Source organism: Lacerta agilis, chromosome 6 (assembly GCF_009819535.1).
Source record: "Lacerta agilis isolate rLacAgi1 chromosome 6, rLacAgi1.pri, whole genome shotgun sequence".
NCBI lineage: Eukaryota > Metazoa > Chordata > Lepidosauria > Squamata > Lacertidae > Lacerta > Lacerta agilis.
The window spans coordinates 22,659,042-22,681,278 of NC_046317.1; the positions used below are offsets into that span (position 1 = coordinate 22,659,042).

The window sequence follows — 22,237 nt, forward strand, 5'->3', positions numbered from 1 at the left end:
GGAGAGAAAAGTGTGGAAACCCAAGACTTGATGCCACTCATGCACAGAGCACGAAACCTGGGGAGCAGGGTGGGTAACATTTTTCAATCCAAGGTCCACTTTCCCTCAAGGGCAACCAGCTGGTGGGCAGGAACTGGAGACAAAAGTGGGAAAGCCAATGGATGTGACTCTTACTTTGTACACTAGGTTATGTTCCAACCATGCAGAAGTCGGAGGTTTCTACATAGACACTTTTCCATCTCCCATTAAGACGAGCAACAGGCATTATCAAAGTTCAATGACACACTCTAAGCTGGCAAAAGAGGAAATGGAGTGGGACTGGTGAGGGTGTGGCCTGGAGAGAGTGGGTGTGGACTAGGAAGGGGGTGTGGCCAGGGAAGACTCCCGAGAGCTAGACAGAAAGGGCTGGAGGGCCACATTCAGCCCATGTTCCCTAAGTTCTCCACCCCTGCACTAAATACCTGCTTGGCATTATATGCAAAATTTGCCTTGCTATCCCAAGTCTGCAGGTGTCCTAGCATTCGGTGAATGGTAGCTTGTGGCTATGAATCAGAAAATTCTTCCTTTGTGTCACTAGAATTTAGAAAGGAAGTGACATTTCAAATTCAAGAAGAGCATCCATTACCTTTTCTAAAGGACTCTCTACTCGAGGGAGGCTGATCATAGGCATTTGAGCCAGATTGTCCATGTGAGAATGTTCATGTTCTGGTTGTCTACCTCTAAAATTATTTACCACACACACAACCTAGAAAGAGAAGGAAGAAATCAGATATTATGAGACAGTTTAATAGATTGGACCCTGAACACCCACATCAACTGTACAATGTCCTCTGATAGAAATGCTAATTATTAAATCACTCTTCCATAAAGAATGAGATTACAGCACAAGCACAACACTGTAAAAACACGGCTAGAATATGCTTAGGATAATTATCAAGAAGATGCCAGTGTACATTGTTGTTCTTTGAATTTACCAACAATTGCTTGTAAATAGACATTTTTATATGCCTCTGGAGTGTTTTCCAACTCTTTTTCAACAGAAATCAACATGCACTTATACATCAACTTAATGCACTTATCAGTATGCACTTATCCATCAACACACACTCTTTGAACAGAATATTCTAACCATCGAGAGCTCATAGATGAAATAAACAGTAGTGGCTGGTGTGGTATTGCTGACCCAGTTTCCCAACACTGCGCATCATTGCCAGTTACCGAGAGGGAGAGACAAGGCGGCGGATAGTTCTTCACAGGTACAGCAGTGAAGCCAATCCAATGCCCCCACTATTACACCTGCACCACATCAAGCTTCCCACTACCTCCCCCTCCCTCTTAACAGCCAGCAGTGACATGTTGTTTTGGGAAACCGGGTTAGCAATGCAGCTCTGCCTGCATTGCCCACTACTGTAAATAATGTGGCATATCTTCCAGCACATGGTGACTTTCTGTACTCAACTTGTGCAATGTGGATCCACACTGTCAGAAGGCTGCAACAAAAATGCCATTTTCTAAATGACTGTACAGTACTTTGAACTTTTTTTTAAGGAAAGCCAGTTAACACATTGCACTGACAATAATTTAGTGACATTGCTGACAAACGTGAACTCACATTGGCCTCAGCCCCAATTTCTGCTGAAGCCTTCCAATACAGTGGAGTCACTTGGAATTGAATGGTGAGGTTTAGATAATAACCTTTTTTTAAAAAAAAACTAACATATTATTTTAAACACAGGATCCAATATGAAAATTAGTTGTAGTTGCAGATGCACACAGCTCAGTGGAGGAGACACTTTCATTGCAGGCAAAGGGATGAACACATGTAACAATTCAAACTAGTGAAATCAGTGATCTCTCATATGAATGTGTTCCATGTGCATGCTGGGGCACATATTGAGCTCAGGATTAGCATTAACTATGCATTTGTTTATATTTATGAATGATTGTTATTCAAGCATGCTGAATAAAGCATGTGAGGAACCCATTCATAGTCAAACTCATAGTCACAGAAAGAGTCACGTGCAGCCATACTTACCAGAAACACTGCTATAGAAATGCCAACTAGAAATCCTGCTATCACGTCTGACCAATGATTTCGATATTCTGCTACTCTGTTGATACCAGTAAGAAATGCCATGCACATTAAACTCAAGCAAAGGACTGGTTTTGCCAGTCTTGTTCCTCTGGCCTTTATCGTGTTGGTGATATACATCTGAGGGTGAAAAGATTGGGGAGGGGATGAAAGCAGCGTGAGTTTTAATTCTTAAGTGGGGAAAGCGTTGCTCAGATTTTGAAAAAGGCAAAACTTACTTTGTTGGTTGGTGGGGAATAGAACATAATGATTTTAAATAATCCAATGTAGAACATATAAATTTAAGCCTTGATTCATTCAATTGTTTATATACCCCTGCAATTTAGACAGAAGTGCTCAAAAAAGCTGGAACCATTTATCAAATGGATACACTAAAAGTAATACACCTGAAACAAAGCCGAACCAGCAGAAATACATGTCTGATGTTACCCTCACCTTCCTCCCTTTCTTTCTGGTTACTTCCCACTGGGCAGTTAGTGGTAAATGACCCTGTGTATGGTGGGGACAACGACAGTTTAGCTGCATGAGGACCAGGTGGATGTTGTCTTCACCTGCTTCCTTTGTTATCTATCAACGTCCACCAGGCCATTGGTGATGAGAGAGAGAGAGGGAGAGGGAGAGGGAGAGAAAGAGAGAGAGAGAGAGATGATAGATAGATGATAGATAGATAGATAGATAGATAGATAGATAGATAGATAGATGGATAGATAGATAGATAGATAGATAGATAGATAGATAGATAGATGATAGATATGATAAGTAGATCAGGGGTCAGCAAACTTTTTCAGCAGGGGGCCGGTCCACTGTCCCTCAGACCTTGTGGGGGGCCGGACTATATTTTTTTTGGGGGGAATGAACTAATTCCTATGCCCCACAAATAACCCAGAGATGCATTTTAAATAAAAGCACATATTCTACTCATGTAAAAACACCAGGCAGGCCCCACAAATAACCCAGAGATGCATTTTAAATAAAATAACACATTCTACTCATGTAAAAACACACTGATTCCTGGGCCTTAGTCTGGGGACCCCTGCAGTAGATAGATGATAGATGATAGATAGATAGATAGATAGATAGATAGATAGATAGATAGATAGATAGATGATAGAGGATGATAGATAGATAGAGAGAGAGAGAGAGAGATGATAGATAGATAGATAGATAGATAGATAGATAGATAGATAGATAGTAGGAGAAGGAACCATCCAGCAGGAGGAGATTGATGTATGTACCTGCTCTCGCAGAGCAATTGTTGGTAAAATGCTATTGTCAGAAAGGGGAGTCCATCTTGAACAGGAGTAGGGAGTCCATCTCTGCTTCCCTCACTTCCCTGTACCTTCCCACAGGGCAGTTAGTGGTAGATGGTCATGGGGGGGGAAGAGGGGAAAGTCCAGCAGAAACAAGTGCTTAGTGTTGTTTTGCCTGCCCCCACCCCTTTCCTTTGTACACACAGTCGTAACAGCGCCATGCACTCATCCAGTGTTCTGGGCTGAATAAGCTAACAATGGGCCCTGATAGCAGCAAGAAAAATTGCGCCAACCACTTTCAGTGTTATTGGAGAGCTAATGCACCTCTGCCTCTTGCCTCTTCATGTTCACTAAGGGCAATTAATGCTAAGCAACCTCATTGTGTGAAGAGGACGTAACCTGAAACGTCTCTATGGTTAATCAAGAAACATCTTTGCTTTCAACATTTCCAGCAAGCTGCAGACTAGCAAGTAATCTTGCTGCAGTCTATGGCTGCCATCCAACACTGGCGCACTTTTAAGTAAAATCAATGGACTGATTGCACATAACTCTGCATTAAACTGTGACTTAACATCTTTCTTCACTGCCCAGTAAAATGTGTTCAACAGACTCAGGAATGAAACACAAGCAACAAAATGCTACACTTTGAATTCCTGATGGCTCTCCACTGCTTCTAGTCACAGGATGCAAGAACCGTTCAGCAACAATGTCTGAAACCTGTTATCAGTGTAGGTTACATCTAAGAGGTAATCACCCAATTCATCCTGAAGATTAATCCTATGAAGCAAGTATTCTACACTGATCGGGAGCTTTACTGATCAAGGCTAGAGACAGACTATGGCTTTCTTTGGCATCTTGAAGGCAGTATGATAGCCAATCCTGGAAAACAGGGTTCTGCCATTTTGGGGGTTTCCTGAAATGCCTGCAAAACCTATTTGACGGGAGATGGCAGTGGGACAAAAGAAAGGTGAGTTTGCACCAGGGGTAGCAAACATGCTGTGCTCCTGATCTTATGGACTACAACTCCTATCATCCTTGGTAATGCTGGTTGAAGGTGATGGAAGCTGTAGCCCAAAACATCTAAAGGGCACCATGCTTGTTTCTCCTGGTGTGCATCATCCTTTCCCATCACTGTAATCTCCATATGTTTTTGGACTACAACTCCCATCAAGCATTGCCAATAAAAAGGGATGGTGGGAGTAGCCATCTAAAAGATCTGGGGAGCACCAGATTGGGATAGGCTGATATACAAGGGAATCAATGGCTTCATCATACTACTTCCAATTCTCTTTTTAAAAAAAAAACCTAAGGTTTTTCTCCCTCCTCAAAGGGTCATAGTCAAGGCTAAAGTAGAACTGAGAATCCTGGTCCATGATGCACTACCTGAAATTGAATTTATATGCTGACTAAATTTGTAAGCATCTCATCAAGTCAAAGCCCACACCAAGTTTTCCCCTATGCTGTTGACCGATATTCTTGGTTGCAGTTTAGGAAGAAAGAGATAATATGGTTGGAACCATTTCTCATGGCAACTGCTTGCTACAAGGAGTAGCTCCAGTCCCTGCATGTAGACTATTTACTTTCATTGCCTGGCTAGTTTTTGCAAGGCTTTCTGTCTGTATATGTACACACATGTGTTTGTCCATAATACACATTGGGATCTTTTGTGAAGGCTAAACTTCCAGTCCTTTGCAGAATATGACACTTTAGTCATTTTGCTTAACGTACATTTCCATAAGCAAAAAAGGAAAAAAATAGTAGCAAACATTACATTTTTTTCTTGAGAGAAAAATGCTGAAGCTCATCATCTGCTTGTGAATGTGCTCCTTTATGAATGGCAAGCTAACAAAAACAATTCTGCCTAACATAGAGAATAAACAATAATTTAAAAAGGCTGCATATCTAATACCACTTTTCCTTCTTTCTCCCTACAGTCAGGAATCAATGTGGTTTTTGCAGCTCTCCTTTTATTTCTGTTCCCCAAATTGCAGTGAATTCTCTCTTCTGTATTAAGATAAGAATTCAATTTCTCTTGTCTTTCTCACAGCGTCTGTCTTCAAATACCAATAAACACGCAGCTGCTTTTGGGGGCTGTATTCCCCAAGGTCTGCATTTAATACTGACCCAAACCTTATGTGACCATCATACTGGCCAAGATTCAATGGTTTCTCCAGCAGCAAACTCAAAAGCACAGATGTTTGTCCTTAAAAAAAACTTGGTGCATATTCCTGGAAGCCCTGATAGCACCATGGCTTCCTGCCAAATGTTTTCAAGTGTACTATTATTATTATATAATTTATTATTAAGTGATTACCTATGTATCAAGGTGATTTACAAACATACCATGAAAAGCTAAAAATAGTTTTTAGAGGCAAAAGTAAAGATAGTGTTAAGAACAATACAAAATGAATAAGCAAAGATTATTACAAGTAGCTGAAAAAACTTGTCAAAATAAAAATGTATTCAATGATTTCTGGAAAGTACAAATAGTGGGTGCCTTTTGTATGTCAGCAGGGAAGCTCTCCCACAGAACAGAGGCAGCCACACCAAAAGCCCTGCTCTGAGTTACTGTATTTATGTGCTGCTGCCCACACATTATGCTGAAACAGCAGGGGGCGGGAAACAACATTTGCCATATAAAGTGTGGACTTGACTCGCAGCACAGGGAAGGCATTTTTGAAAGAGTGCCCTATATAATCCCCACTCCCCACTCCAGGCCTCCTTGTGGCCTGTTCCAAGGCCCTGTTCCCATGGCAACCATCCAGGCCTATGACTGGGCTGCAGGAAAACTTGGTGAAAATGTATCCTGGTCAGGAAGAAGTAAGTGGAGAGCTATGGCTGGTAGAGCCCAAATACAGCCTGGCCCTGCTGTGGATGCTGCATCAAATATGGAGGTAGGCCTGTGGGGTTGCTATGGCAATGGGGCCTTGGGAATGGACTGTGAGGAGGCCTGGCAGGGAGTGTTGGAATTCAGTCCTGCAGGACATGCTTTCTTAACAAGCACCTTTCCTGTGGGGAAGGCATTTGTGAAGAAGCACCCTGCACAGAATTGAACCCCCTTGCTCTTGGTCGGGGGTGAGGGAGGCACATTTCTTCCAACCATACATTTAATTACCATCTTGGTTAAGCATTAGCCCCGCCCCTGAATTGATTAGGGGCCGGATCTGAAGCAGATGGTCTCCAGGAGGGGACTTGGGTTGAGGAGGGCTGGCACTGCTTTCTGAAAAATCAGGCAAGGGCCTTTTAACTAACCAGCCTGCTCTTCTAGGGGTAGCCAAGCCAACCATGTTTCAGGTCTTGTCAGAAGGCTCTGGTTGACATAAAGTTTCAGTTCTGTTTCATTCCTGGATGAGCCAACATCTTCCCATAGTTATTTTAGTAGAAGGGAACTTCAGCTAGAAGGGCTCACTTGGAGCTATCCAAGGTCCTGTTTTTTGTTAAGTGAACTTTTGACCATACTTCCCAGCCCAGTCTAATTTGACTTTCTACACCAGCCTTCCTCAACCCTGAGTCCCCTTATGTTATTAAACTACAACTCCCATAATCCCTGACAATTGGCTATGCTGACAAGGAATGATGGGAGTTGTAGTCCAATAACATAGGAACCCAAGTTTGAGAAAGGCTAAACTACACCTTACCTGATGAACCTGACATGGCCCACTGTGACTCAACCTTGCTTATCTCAACTGGGCAGTATCTTTTTTGACTTGACTTCACCACACACTACCTACTTTCCTTGTGAGCCTCAATAGCACACACAACAGGATAATCACCACCACAACAAAAAATATTATTCTTAATTAAACTGGCTTTTCACTTTCACACAAAATACCCTCAACCTTTACACATCATACTGTTTAGGGAGGCTTTTAATGTTTAATAGATTATTGCATTTTAATGTTCTGTTGGAAGCTGCCCAGAGTGGCTGGGGTAACCCAGCTAGATGGGTGGTGTATTATTATTATTATTATTATTATTATTATTATTATTATTATTATTATTACACCCTAAAAGGTGCATTTTCCAAACTTGTAAATCCTGTAAGATCAAGGCCTCCAACTGTATCTTAATAATAATAATAATAATAATAATAATAATAATAATAATAATAATAATAACCATCTCATACCTATTGGTGATGCCAGTGAACAGTATCAAAATGTTCCATTATTCTTAATTGTCTTTATAGGATAGACTTATCTTATTGAAAACAAACTCTGCAGGAATTTAAGAAAACAGGTTGACATCTTAAAACACTACTCCTGTTAGTTACTGCAATCCAAGACAGCTATTGACAAACTAGAAAGGATACCAAGGAGAACTGCAAAGATGCTGAAGAACAATAGTTATGCAACTCTGTATAGTTGAAATCACACAAGTAAAATGTGTGTAAGATGCAATCACACAGTAGTTGTTCTTCAACCTCTTTTGTCTCTTGTGTGTTGATTTTACTGTACATTGCTTAAGATACGTCCGTTAGAAGCAGTATATAAACATAGACTGAACATGTCTATGATTCATTGATTGGCAGCAATAAAAAATATGGAAAACTGAGGAAGTGGTATGGCAGGGGAACCAAAACTTTGAAGGATTATGCAATGGATTCCCCTGAAAGGTATTGTGGGCTCCTCTTATTGTTTTAAATTGGTTATTAGTTTTACACCATGAATTTATATATAGGAAGTCACCTTGGGAGGGGTTTAATGTAAAAGGCAACCTCCAAGCAAATAAATCTGTGACCGCATTCAGTCAAAACTGATACTGTATTCATTTCACAGACTGTACTAACTCCTGCAGTACCATATTCTTGTTAAATCCTGCCCTCCAGTATTGTTGCCATTTTTAATCTTGGTCTTTCTTGAACTTGATTCTGATTGCGTAGTGCTACAGAGGTTTTTTGTGCTGGCAGGGAGAGAAATAGAAACGAGAGCTTGTGTATCTGTCAAGAGAAAACATTTACAGAATGTTCAGGAAAAACCACACAACACTTTCAGTAATGGAATTCAAATTCAAGCCCCCTGGTAAACAGAGGCTTCATAAACTCAGCAAGGATTGCCTAAACTTTGTTTAAAGTTATGTTGTTGGTTTTTTGAAATGTGGGGGAAATCACTGCTGTCATTTTGTCATTTTGAGACATACAAATAAAAAAGCAAGACACATGAGGGGGAATCTACTTTTGATTTTGTAAGTTACCATATTTCAGGGGCGGGGAACTTTCAGTCTGAGGAACAAAGTCTAAGCCTCTCTTTCAGTCCCTTGGGATTCTCCCCAGGCCTAACTGTTCACCAGCATTGCTCCATGTCTTTCCCCTGGGTGGAATTTGGAGTCGCTCACTTGAAAGATCGCCACTTATTTTCCTCCCCTTTCTCTTTCCCGTTTCTTGTACCTGCAAGGGCATTTTTTTATTTATTCTTAATGCTTTTCTGTTTTCCCCACCCCTCTTTATATGTTAATCTGAGTGAACGATTTTTTATTTTTAAAAAAAATCAAAGCAACACTCGCAACTCAGGATGACACTGTAAGTAATTGAGTGCGGGACATGGAAAGGACAAGGGAAGCATTGATCCATTCATGGAAGGGGGGGAACCTGATGCAAATCATCCACTGACCACAGTGCAGCAGTTTGGGGTCATTTATTTCTCCCCTTATCGAATTATCCCCCCAATTGGGAAAATCCAAATTCAATGGAGAAAATGTGTGAAATTGCAGCTCTCCGCAATGGGTGTCACGCCAATGATGCTCATTTAATGAGAACCCAAGCAAACTTTGAATCCACAACATACTCCGGTGTGAACAAACCCTTGGTCTCCAGGCCCTTCTCCCCTTTAGGCCCTCTCTTCCAGACACACTCTTGTTTGTCCACATCCATCTTAAATTACAGTGCACGGAAATGATGCAACGTTCTTTAGAGATGAAATATTGATGTAAAATTGACTGTTTTTGCTCTGCAGGAATTCTCTTTAATTTCCACAGTCTTACAGTCGTTTCCCAACTTAGTATGCCATTGTTAGCGCCATACTTGCAAACACTCTATTTGTATGGCCTCTAGAATTCCTGGATGAGTTCCTGCTTTTGAACCTCCGAACCCTTGAACTCTAGGTGATCCCAAGAGAAGACTTGCTACAAAAAAAAAATCAACCTGACTGACTCTGGATGCCTAGCTTTGCATTTTCTTTTCCCTCACTCCTGCTAACAGTAGAGTATGTGCCATAAAGACTAGCTGAGATTGAAGGAAGTCTCTCCTTTTTACTTTATTTTTCAGTTTACCCTAATGCTATTGATCCCTGCACAGACAAAGCATAAGGAAGCCTCTCTCTCTCTCTCTCTCTCCCCAGCTTTCCTACTCCCACTACACCTCCTCCCTGAAGCAATCCACTGTACAGTACACCCTCCGTGGCTGACAGCCATATCACTTCTCATCCCCACCCCTCCTTCCCTTCTCTGGAACAGCCTTCACAGTCAATTATTATACGACCACTTTGTTCTTCTCCACCAATAAAACTCACTTCTTGGGAAAGCTCTGATCTCGTCTCTGTTGCTCCCCAACACTGTACAAGGGCACTCTGCTTCTCAGATTTTGAGCCAAAGTTAATGCACCCTGTGATCCTGTGTATTTAATTAAATGTGTTTAAGTTTGTGGGCCTGTTCTATGGCTGGACATGAACACCTCCTCTGGCAACAGAGCCAGGATTGCAGAATAGAACCAGGGACATTTCCCCTAGCACATTTGATCTACGGTAATTCCCCCCCCCAGTCCTTTCTATTCCAGAAGAGGCTAGTCTCTGAACACACAGAAGCAAACTGTGCATGCAATATACATTTAAAGCACATTCAAAGCACATTATTTCCCTCAAAGTATTCTGGACACTTCATATAGATACAATTCCAGACCCTCCAAGTGTCCCTATTTTCCAGGGATGTCCCTGATTTAGAGAAGATGTCCTGGTTTCTGATTTGATCCTGGATTGTCTTTCTTTTTCTCAAGATGTCCCTGTTTTCATTGAAGAAATGTTGGAGGTTATGGAGTTATTTGACTCCCGAGCCATCTGAAGGCAATCCTGTAGAGGGAGGTTATTTTTAACTTTTAATGTTTCATTATGTTTTTATATATGTTGGAAGCTGCCCAGAGTGGCCGGGGCAACCTAGTAAGATGTGTGGGGTATAAATAGTAATAGTAAAATTATCATTACAGAATGGGACATCCCTATTTTCGAGAAATGTTGGAGGGTATGTAATTCCAAGTACAGTGGTACCTTGGTTTATGAACATAATCTGTTCCAGAAGTCCGTTCTTAAACCAAAACTGTTCTTAAAACGAGGCACGCTTTCCCTAATGAGGCCTCCTGCCACTGGTGCCCTTCCACCGTTCGGATTCCATTCTTAGACCAAGGTAAAGTTCTCAAACCAAGACACTATTTCCGGTTTTGCGGAGTTTGTAAACCAAATTGTTCTTAAACCGGACTGTTCTTAAACCGAGGTACCACTGTACCTCTTAACAAACTACAGCGCCGACAATTCTTTGAGAGAAATACTGTGCTTTGAATGTGCCTTAGGGATTACCCAGCCTTAGTCTGCAGGTATGTACAGTGGCACTTATATCAAACAAACATACTAACAAAACCATGACTATAATGCAGAAGTTCCAGCGATGTTTCCTTAATTTTACTTCTCCACAATAGCACACTTCTATACAAGTCTACTTGGAAGTAAACCTAACTAAATTCAGTGGGCATAAAGTAAACATCCTTACTGGGAACAAGCTCCATTCAATATGCCTAGGGTAAAAGGTAAAGGTAAAGGACCCCTAAACGGGTAAGTCCAGTCAAAGGTGACTATGGGGTTGCGGTGCTCATCTCGCCTTCAGGGAGCCGGCATTTGTCCACAGACAACTTTCCAGGTCATGTGGCCAGCATAACTAAACCGCTTGTGGTGCAACGGAACACCGTGATGGAGACCAGAGCACACAGAAACACCGTTTACCTTTCCACTGCATTGGTACCTATTTATCTACTTGCACTGGCGTACTTTCGAACTGGTAGGTTGGCAGGAGCTGGGACAGAGCAATGGGAGCTCACCCCGTCGTGGGGATTCGAACCACCAACCTTCCAATCAGCAAGCCCAAGAGGCTCAGTGGTTTAGACCACAGCGCCACCCGTGTCCTACCTTACCATTACCTTAATATGCCTAGCATGACAGGTACAGCCTAGAGTAGATGATTGTACCAAGAACCAAGGAGAAGCCTTCAGTGGACCTACAGAAGTCATCTGCTCAGAGAAGTCCACAATATGCTGCTCTGGAGTTGCTCGGCAGCCATTATCTTTTTCTAACTGTTCACACTCTTTCACCTCAGGCAACAAAATGTTATGGGCCAGTCTTGTTGGCCAGAGGCAAAAGGAGGACACAAAGGGAGGAACATGCTAAGCATGTTGCTGAAATTGCTTGGGAAATTATATGCACAAACATACATTCATGGGGGTTTTTATTTTTTAAAAACCATACTAAATAAAATTCAAAATTCTTAAATAATAAAAAACAAGGCACAAACCCCCCCAATTTTATATAATTGGGTCTAATGGTCCAATTTAGCAAATATCAGAGAGAAGGGAATATTTAATTATAGCAACCTCTTACGATGATAAATGCACAATAAATGATCATCTCCCTCCACCCCATAGCATGCTAATAAATAAATTCATTCTTTCACCCTAGACATATTAAATCTTTTTTTGTAAAGTTAGACAAAACAATTGGTTGTCATAATTATGTAATAAAATGGTAATTTGTGGTAAACTCCACTAGAGGTCAGGAATAATCATCTTCACCGTTACACATACTGGCAGATGACAGGTAAACGAATCTTGCTGAGAAAACGGCTTGTGGAAATCATAACTAGAAAAATGCATTTGAAACTTTGGTATTACAGGTTCATAGTGCAGCAGGTCAATACAAATCAAGGCTATTTAAAGCAGCAACAAAACAAAACAAAAAAGGCCAAAATAGTTGGCTGGGTTTCATTATGGAGCGGTTTGAGTTCTGGACTAGGCGTGAGAGTCATTGGTAACTATTTCTCAAATAGTTGGCGTGAGGGTAAAACAAAGAGGGGGGAGCAAAGAGACCAATGTATGCTGCCTTGAGCAACTGGGAGGAAAACAATATATATGAATGGAAAGGAAGGAAGGAACCAATGTTGCTAACTTTTTGGTTAATCTAAGCACTAAAATGTGCTTAAAACCTTGCACCTACACTACCTAGGACTGTATACTTTGTATAATTTTTGGGTTGTGTCCAATAATAATTCTACTTAGAGCAGAACCAGCAAAATTGATGGGCATAACAAACTTGGAAGCGGATGACCAACTGAAGATCATGTATTTTTTGTCTGGCTTTGATAAGTTTGGGACACACTTATCACAAGATTTTCAACTACTGCTCAAAAACTGAGAAGGTACATTAAGGGTAATGAGGTGGACTGTGAAGATCTGATCAGCAACGAGTTTTAGAAACTTATTTGTCTCAGCTTGTTTTCCCCTGAATATACATATGTACTAATTTGGTGATACTGCCTTTTAATGGTGTCTCTATGTATATTTTGTATATTTTGTATAGTGTGTGTGTATTTCCTTTTTAGTGGTGGTTGAAATGACCAAGATGATAGTAACCAACAAATAAATTCAGTGTGGTAAGAGACAAAGAAACTTGGGGATTTTAATTTCAAAGGTTCTACTCTGGCAGAACTTAGTTGGTGCTAACCTTATATAAATGCTGCATCCTTACTCCTTATGGTGTGTCGTTTGTTGAACATATAAGATCTTTGCTGATTGTGTGTGCCTGTCAGGCTTCAGGGAATCTTATCCCTTCCATGGTGAGATGCCAAGAAGCAGATAAACAAGAAGAGTTCTTACCAAGTAGTTTATTCAATATTCACGGAGAGAGAGGAAGGAATGCGGCCTCTCTTAGATACAGTCATACCTTGGTTTGCAAACATGATCTGTGCAGGTGGCACATTCGCAACCCACAGTCTTCGCAACCCGCAGTGCCACGTCTGCGCACGCGTGTGGTGCGATTCGGTGCTTCTGTGCATGCACGTGACATCATTTTGCACTTCTGCACATGCACTAGCGCCGAAACCCATAAGTAACCTGTTCTGGTACTTCCGGGTTCGGCACAGTCCGCAACCCAAAAACGCGCATCCTGCAGCGTTCGCAACCCGAGGTATGACTGTAATGGCATTGCTCTAAGTAAAGTCTCACCCCCCAGGCCCTCCTATTCTACATCATCCCTGCACCAGCTGATCTGTGCTTTCTGCCTCTGAACTTTCTATTCTACTGCTTTCAATACCCGCCTGGTCCTGAGAGGGGGGTCAGGAATGCTTTATAGAGACACCGAGTCTGTCAGCTGTCCCTTCCCTGGTCCTTCTTCTTCCTGCTGTTCCTCTCCCAATATTCCCCAGCTTCTCCCTCTGCAGCCTCTGAACTATGACCTTCTGCAAACCACCATTCTAAATCTATACTGGTCCTCCTCTTCTCGGGAAGGTGCAGGAAGGGAGGGTGTTTCCACCATTCCTCCTCAGACCAGCCCCTGACAGTGCCGGAATGAAGAGCTACTAGTTACTGGGTAGAACCATTTCCTTTCATAGGTTGAAAAGGAAATAAAGGGTCAAGATACATATTTTGAGAACTAAGCAAACTGAACAGCTTAGGTAGCTATAAAAAAAGGGCACAAGCTCACTGGAGTGGGTAGAATCCTCCTAGTGATAATTAAGGAGGGCATCTCCCGGAACCAGGAACTAGAGCTAGAGTCCTGTGCATGTGATCACATGTCCCTAACATGTCAAGTTCCACCACCAATATAGTATATGACCTCATCTGCTATATTTCCAATGCTTGCTTCCAGGAATGTATTGCCCATGTTTCTTTAGGCATCCCCCCAAAAATTCAGCTTTTGTCTAAGGGAGATGGGTTTAGTTCAAGGAAATAAAGTGCTTATATACGGTAATTCAGGTTTAATTTAAACCAAACTGTGTTTGTTTGTTTTTTGAAAAAAAGGAACTTTTACTTTAAATACACTATTTAGTTTAATTATTACTTTGCTTTGTTTTTTTTAAAAATAATAATCTTATGTTGTTTTATTTCTCAAAAACCACAATGTTTTATCTTCCATGTTCAATATATGCTTCCACCTGCAGAACTGGCACTATAACAAGTTCCATATAATGTTCATTTCTGCCGTTGCGACAAATCAATCTTTTAGTGTGGCAGCACCTATTTTCTAGAACTGACTTTACTGTACTGTGCTCGACACCTGTTAAAAGCTTCTATGTTTAGGCAAGCCTCCCCAGACATATTTTCAAAAATTTATATTTGTTTTTTAAAAACACTTGGTTTTATATTTTGATGCTTTTCTTATATCTGTTGATTGTATCAGTAATTTCTTAAGAATATTTTCTATTATGTTATGTAAAATGCTTAAAGGGCTTTTTTCTTTAAAAAAAGTTATATACTTATTGTTAAATAAAATAAAAGAGGGAGGGAGGGAGGGAGTGGGCGAGAACCGTGCAGCCTTGCAAGGCACAAGCGTTACCTGGGAGCAGTGCTTTTTTCTGGGGGTACACAGGGGTACACATACCTTTAAACATTTTGTGAATCTAAGTTTGGCCTCACTAAGGGACAGTATTTCAATATGAGTAGGAAAATGAGAGTACAAGAGACAGGGCAGGCCAAGAAAGTGGGTATAAGAAAATGTAGGAGGAAGAGCTGAATTTCACAGGTTTCGAACTGAACAGCCAATTCTTGTGACTTCAGGCTTAGTTTTTCATTAAATAAAAATAAAAATCTTGGGTTCTTGATCAATATAGTAATCACTGTATTATTGTGACTCTACAGATACAACTTCGGGTTTGCAAGTAGGACAGCTAAGCTTGTTTTCTCCTTTCCTTCCTTTTACTCTAAACAAAAGTTGTAAGCTTCTGCACAGCCAAGCTGTTTAAATCCGACCGACTTCAACAGGATTTAAGCAGCCTAAAGGTTGAACTAGGCATCTGGTGGGAGATGAGAGAATACAAATTTGGGTATCCACCTAATACTTTGAAAAGTGGCAAAGGCAGGCATGATTTAGAAGGGTGAAGGGGCAAGCGGGCACCTTCATTATACAACTTTAGGTGCCAGATGGAAACGTTGCTCTTCAACCAGGCTAATAATAATAATAATAATAATAATAATAATAATAATAATAAATAATTTTATTATTTGTACCCTGTCCATCTGACTCGGTTGCCCCAGCCACTCTGGGCAGCTTCCAGCATATACAAAGGCATAATAAAACATTAAAACCAGCCTCTACGCTGCTGCCTTCAGATGTCTTCTAAAGGTTGTATAGTTACTTATTTCCTTGACATCTGATGGGAGGGCATTCCACAGGGACGGGTGCCACTACCGAGAAGGCCCTCTGCCTGCTTCCCTGTAACCTCACTTCTCACAGTGAGGGAACCACCAGATGGCCCTTAGAGGTGGACCTCAGTGTCTGGGCTGATTAACATCTTCTACCCCTTTTAAATATACTTTTTATTTTTGGGGGGGGTTACTGGTCTGTGTTTTTTGTTCTTGCTTTTATCATGTATTTTTCATTTTGTATATTTTTTATGTTGTGATACACAGATTTAATAAAAAACAAATAATTAAAGAAATCAGCAGAGGAAACGTGTGTACTGCTTGACTCAACTAAGGATATGAGGTTCATGCTTGCTGCGGTTGAGAGAGAAATTGTTGGGGTAAAAAAGGGAGAAGCACCACAGCTCAGTGGTGTACCTGCTGAAGCCCCCAAATTCAAACCCCGATATGTCTCCAGGTAGGGCTTGTAAAGACTCGTGTCTGGTACCCTGAGAGCTGCTCCCAGTCAATGTAGATAAAACTTAGATAGATGGTCTGGCTCAGTATAAGGCAGATTCCTATATTCCTCTCACCTTCCACTTCCCCCCTTCAAATTGTGTCCAACCTCTACTGGTTTTCAGATGGCCAGCAGAGACTAGGAATGGGGGGGGGGTATTTTGGTTTGGTATGGTACCTATTTTAATGCAATCCTACATAATTTGCACTTCCTGAAACAATACACAAACCAAAATGCAGTTATTATTCAGAATGTGCCCCCCCTGCAGTTCTCCTGCCAGATAATTGTATAAAAAGACATCTATTAGGGGGGAAATGTGCACTGAACTTCATATCATAGTGAAAATAGCATACAAAAAATGAAATATGATTAGAGAGCTTGCTTGCAAAAATGTGTATAGTAGACAAAACTGCATGCAAAATAATTCACACTAAAATGCTGCAGAATTTTCACAAGGACTTTTTTATTTTAAGGCAATCTGATGCAGAAATGTGGAGAACCAAATTGAAGACTGGGGAAATGCAAAAATGAGAGAAACAAAAGCTGTCAGATTTGCCTTAACCATGAGGAAGACTGAAGTCCCAAATACTCCATCAAGATTTACATCTTCCTAGCACCATATAGGATAAACCTTCACTGCAAGGCAAGTGATAAATCTCCCTGAAACTGACCCCGCCTAATTATATTTGTTTATTACACAGATTACCAGAAGACAACAATGAGCTGAACTTTTCCCATGCAACGCAGAGCCCACATCAAGGTAAGAAAACAAACACTACTAATGAATAATGAACGTCGCTTCGCTTTGTATCTCAAAAAAGTACCTGTATGCCGGGGCTCAGATGCTTCATTATCAATTTAGTTTTTCACTGAATGAAGTATTTATGAAATGCACACAACTCAAATTTTAGATTTCTGACCACGCAAGCAGTATTACTATAAGAAAAACAGTAAATGACAATGACTGTGTTTGCATGTAATGCTCAACCAAAGTTGAGCATTAAGAGGACAAGCAGCAATGTGGATTCGTGTACAGTTGTACCTTGTGTTGCATTCACTGCGGGTTGCGAGCAGCGCAGGTTACGCATGTGGCAAACCCGGAAGTAAACTTCCACACATGTGCGATATCGCTGCTCAGGTTACAGACTTTTTGGGGTGCGAAGGGCACCCCGGAACGGATCAGGTACGTAACCCAAGGTACCACTGTACTTCCCTCTTCCCACTTTCGCTTCTATAGTCCATTAACCATGGTTGCTCACTCCATAAAAACTCACACAAAACTGTGGTTAATGTTAGTTATGATTTAGCACAGTGGTGCTGCTAGGAATGGATTTGGGGACCAAATTCTGTGACCTCTGGAGCTTCCACACTCAGAGAGAGGTGACCAAAGTTTCCCAGCTCTCATTTCTTCTTCAGGATTGAGCCAAGGTCGGGTGTCCAACCTTGCTGCCAACCTCCCAAGTGAAACCATTGCTGTTTTTAAAACACCAGAAGGGAAATGCACTTTAAAATCCAAGTGACACTTTTATTGATAACTTGACAAGAGATCACTTGGATGGTCAGCTGCTGTTTTGATAACAGAGCTGCAAATAAGTGGAAAGGGAACTATAGTATGTGACTACAGGGTGCAATTGCTTTCACACTCCCTTCAGGCTCCATTTTTAAATCACCAACAAGCCTGGCCAGCCCTCCCAGCCCTGGAGTAGAACATGGCTGCCAAACATAGAAGCAGGCAGTGTAGCATCAGAGGAGAAACTATGGTAACAGTTGGGGGGTGCCAAGTTTAGGGAAACCAACAGACCTCAAATTATGGTTAATGATTCTGGCTAGTTTTCCTAAACCATAGTTAACCCTATGAAGAAGACTGATCGCCGAAGAATTGATGCTTTTGAATTATCGTGCTGGAGGAGACTCTTGAGAGTCCCATGGACTGCAAGAAGATCAAACTTATCCATCCTTAAAGAAATCAGCCCTGAGTGCTCACTGGAAGGGCAGATCCTGAAGTTGAGGCTCCAGTACTTTGGCCACCTCATGAGAAGAGAAGACTCCCTGGAAAAGACCCTAATGTTGGGAAAGATGGAGGGCACAAGGAGAAGGGGACGACAGAGGATGAGATGGTTGGACAGTGTTCCCGAAGCGACTGGCATGAGTTTGGCCAAACTGTGGGAGGCAGTGGAGGATAGGGGTGCCTGGCGTGCTCTGGTCCATGGGGTCATGAAGAGTCAGACACGACTGAACGACTGAACAACAACAACAACAACAGTTAACCCTAACCACAGTTGTCAAATAACCAGTAACTATGGTTAGTTGAAAACTGAAGACAAAGCTTTCAGGCTCCTTCCGGGCATGCAGGACAAAGGGAAGGGTGAACACTTATGCTTAAAAGGCTAAACTGTGGTTATGTGGCTATGGCCATAGGGAAACTAACCCACAAAGAATAACCTCAAATTTATTCCATTCCTTTCCCCATCCAAAGCTTTATGTGGGTACAAAGATCTTCCTTGAACAAAGCTGAGATGGTTGTAGGGCAGGGTTGCACTGCGGTCTGAGATTCACATTTTGTGCAGCAGTACTATTTGGGTATTTTCTTAAGAATACAGGAAGAGCCACCCCCGCTGGATCGGGTCAAAGGCCCATCTAGTCTAGCATAGTGTTGTTACAATGACCAACCGGATGCCAATGGGAAGCTCGCAAGCAAGACCTGAGTGCAACAGCACTCTTCCCACTTTTGATTCCCAGCAACTGGAATTCTTAGAAGAACACTTTATGTGTGCAGATACAGTTTGCTGGTGTGCAGCAAACATGGCTCCTGCGTATACAACTGATTGGCTTTGAGAAGTATGTTGTGGGATGAAGTACAGTGGTACCTCGGGTTAAGTATGCTTCAGGTTAAGAACTCTGCTTAAGAACAGAAATGGTGCTCTGGCAGCGCGGCAGCAGCAGGAGGTCCCATTAGCTAAAGTGGTGCTTCAGGTTAAGTACGTTTCAGGTTAAGAACGGACCTCCAGAACGAATTAAGTACTTAACCTGAGGTACCACTGTATTTGAGGCTCTATCTGAACTCCGGCTTGCTAGAAATGGAGACAACCTGTAACTGCAACACAGGAACATAGGAAGTTGACTTATACCAAGTCAGATGACCGCACCATCTTGCTCAGTATTATCCACACTGACTGGCAGTGACTCTCTGGGGTTTCAGACAGGGTTGTTTTCCAACCAGACCTGGAGATCAGACCTGGTTCTTCTACATGCAAACCAGATGCTGTGTCGCTGAGCTACAGCCCTTCCATAGAGTTGGGGGGTGGGGGAGGGAATCTTTTAATTATCACTTGTTACCTGAAAAAAAAAATACAAGAGCTTTTCAACTCCAGCTTGGCTTAACTGGAAACAGGTATGAATTTGGGCAGAGGGAAAACCAATTACATCAAGCAAGTAAAATGCCTATATCTATCATCTATCTATCTATCTATCTATCTATCTATCTATCTATCATCTATCATCTATCTATTTATCATCTATCTATCTATCTATCTATCTATCTATCTATCTATCTATCTATCTATCTATCTACCTATCATCTATCTCTATTTATTTATTTATTTATCAATCATATCTATCTATCTATCTATCTATCTATCTATCTATCTATCTATCTATCATATCTATCTATCTTTAATGTACAGCCCAACTTTCAAGCAGTTCCCATGATGGCATTTCCTCCAAATGTTTTCTCCTCCTTGTTTGCATTGATATTCAGCCAGCAGCTATTCATCACCCAGCCTCAAAGCAAGCCGTTGGGAAGCAGAGAGGTGTGGTGGGGGGGAGTGAGCTGAAAGACTGTGCCATCTGGAACCGAGGAAGAAAGCAGCGTCACCATCATACGGCTGAAACTGCAGCCTCCTCCAGTGCCCCCACACATATGTGAGATGAAGGGAAGGATGCAGAAGGACTTCATGCACAACTGGAATTGGAGGGCAGGAGATCAATCGCTCAGCGGTGTTAGCCAATTAGTGTCACGCCTTCTGCTCTTGTCCAGAATCACAGCCGCGGCCATATTTCATAGTCAGAGAAGCAGTTAATAGGTCAAGGAGTCTTGCTCCACTTTGTCAAAGAATGCGAGCAACAAGCAGAACTGGTAAGGAAGGGGGAAACAACGTGTGTGTCCTTGTGTCCTGTTCCCTTTCATTGAGTTATTAAAACAAGGCAAATTTGAAGTAGGAATCTCAGGTGTCAACCTGGACCTTCTTTCTGCTCCTTACAAGGCTCTAACAGGAAGAGGGTCTGCAGTTGTGGCTCCTTCCTTCTGCCACCCTAAATTTAGGGGTGGGGAACCAAGGGCCACATTCCCTTCTGGCCAACCTTCTGAGGGCAAAATGCCAGTAGTGGGTGGGACCAGAAAGAAAAGTAGGCTATCAGACTTAACAATCTGGCTGCTGATAATATCATAAGCGCTAAATTTTCATTAGTAACAGGAGGATTGAACATCATTCTCTGAAGAAAGAAAGGCTGGTGATTCTTGATCCTGATTTATTGCCCAGCTTAATAAGAACAGAAGAGGGATTGTCAGACATCTGACAGGCCAAAATACACATTGGGGGTGGGGGTGTTTGAATTTAGGTTGTTTCACATGTACAAGCTGTGTATAGTCGATGCTTCCCTGTTGGGCAAAGTGGGGTGTAATCCTTCCAAGATTGAGGGCCTCTCAAACTTCCCAAGCCATAGTCCAGACCTTGTCACCCACAATCATCATTAATACATTTTCTACTGTCTGAGAGGCTTCCTATATGCTTCTGCCTGTAATCTCTGTTTAGCCAATCAAAATATTCACTACCAACATGTCCCACCCCTATCTCCAGCATCTCTCTCCCACAAAAAATGGCTTCAGTAGGGTGGTGGATTCTTTTGCTTATTCCTCACCCCGTTGTTTCTCTGTAAGAAGTCAGGGACATAGAGAGAGAGAAAAAAGTTAGTGTGTATAAAGAGGTGGGTCAGCAGGACACTGGTAGCCCTCCCTGTCAATCAGCCCACCCTAAGCCAATCAGAACCATGCATTCTTCCTGAGACCAGTTAGAACCACATGCTCTCCCTGTGTTCACAAGCCAATCAGAACTATGCATTCATCCTGAGGCATCGTATGCAGCATGTGCCAGAGAGAGATTTTTATGCAGAATAGGACAGTGAGGTGGGAACAGGAGTAGCTGCAGTTGTGTCTCCTTTCTGCATAGTTCCCCCTTTCACATGAGCAATCCATGAAGGGGGCTAATTTGGGATCTGACATGGTTCATTTGGCTTACTACTTGTGGTTTGTTTGAGGAAAACACACCACAAGCTCTGGTTCACACATAATTCATAGCTGGCCTCTGTTTTGTTGAGTGCTGAAGGAAGGACGAGGGAAAAAGCCAAGTAATATCTTAAGCCATAGTTTTATATTCAGTTCCATGCAGACTTAGCCACTGGGTGTTGGGGGTCTTAACCAACATACCATGATTATCACTAACCATAGTTAAGGGTTATGACTGCACTTGGCTTTTGGGTTTCTGTTGAAAATGAAGGATGAGACAAGTAGTGTTTACTGAAACAGATTTACAAGTTGATGCCAATTCCAACATCCCTAACAGAACAAATTGTATCACATTGGAAAGTAGCAAAAGGAGAGGGGACAAAACTTTTCATAAATGATGATATCCAATTTGATCCCCCCCCCATAATGAATTTATTTTGCTAATGTGTCCAACTGTGCAAAATAAATGGATTTAGAGTGTTCTACACATGAAAGAAGGTAAGGAGGCAATTTCCTAAACTTCCTCAATATTCCCATCTCTCCTGGGAGATTTTTGGTTAAAAAACAACAACAGTATAAAATAAATAACCACAAAGTTTTCCAAGCAGGCAATATAAAAGCTGTTGGTAGAAGGCTGCATATCCAGCAGGAGAGAAAGTCCCAGGTTGTCATAGCAGCATCAACCCACACTTAAAAGTGGCAAAAAAGGGAGCCTATTGTTTATAAAACAATA

At 41.8% G+C, this 22,237-nt stretch overlaps 1 protein-coding gene across 1 annotated transcript in view; it reads right to left on the minus strand.

Annotated features, from left to right (window-relative positions):
• The window catches only part of PLPPR5 (phospholipid phosphatase related 5), an 81,793-nt gene that overhangs the window by 14,749 nt on the left and 44,807 nt on the right, over window positions 1–22,237 (minus strand). The window contains exons 4-5 of the mRNA XM_033151586.1: window positions 2,036–2,212; window positions 626–745 (exon numbers count right to left, since the gene is read on the minus strand). Coding sequence (XP_033007477.1) covers window positions 626–745; window positions 2,036–2,212 — 297 coding nt within the window. The remainder of the gene's footprint in view (window positions 1–625; window positions 746–2,035; window positions 2,213–22,237) is intronic.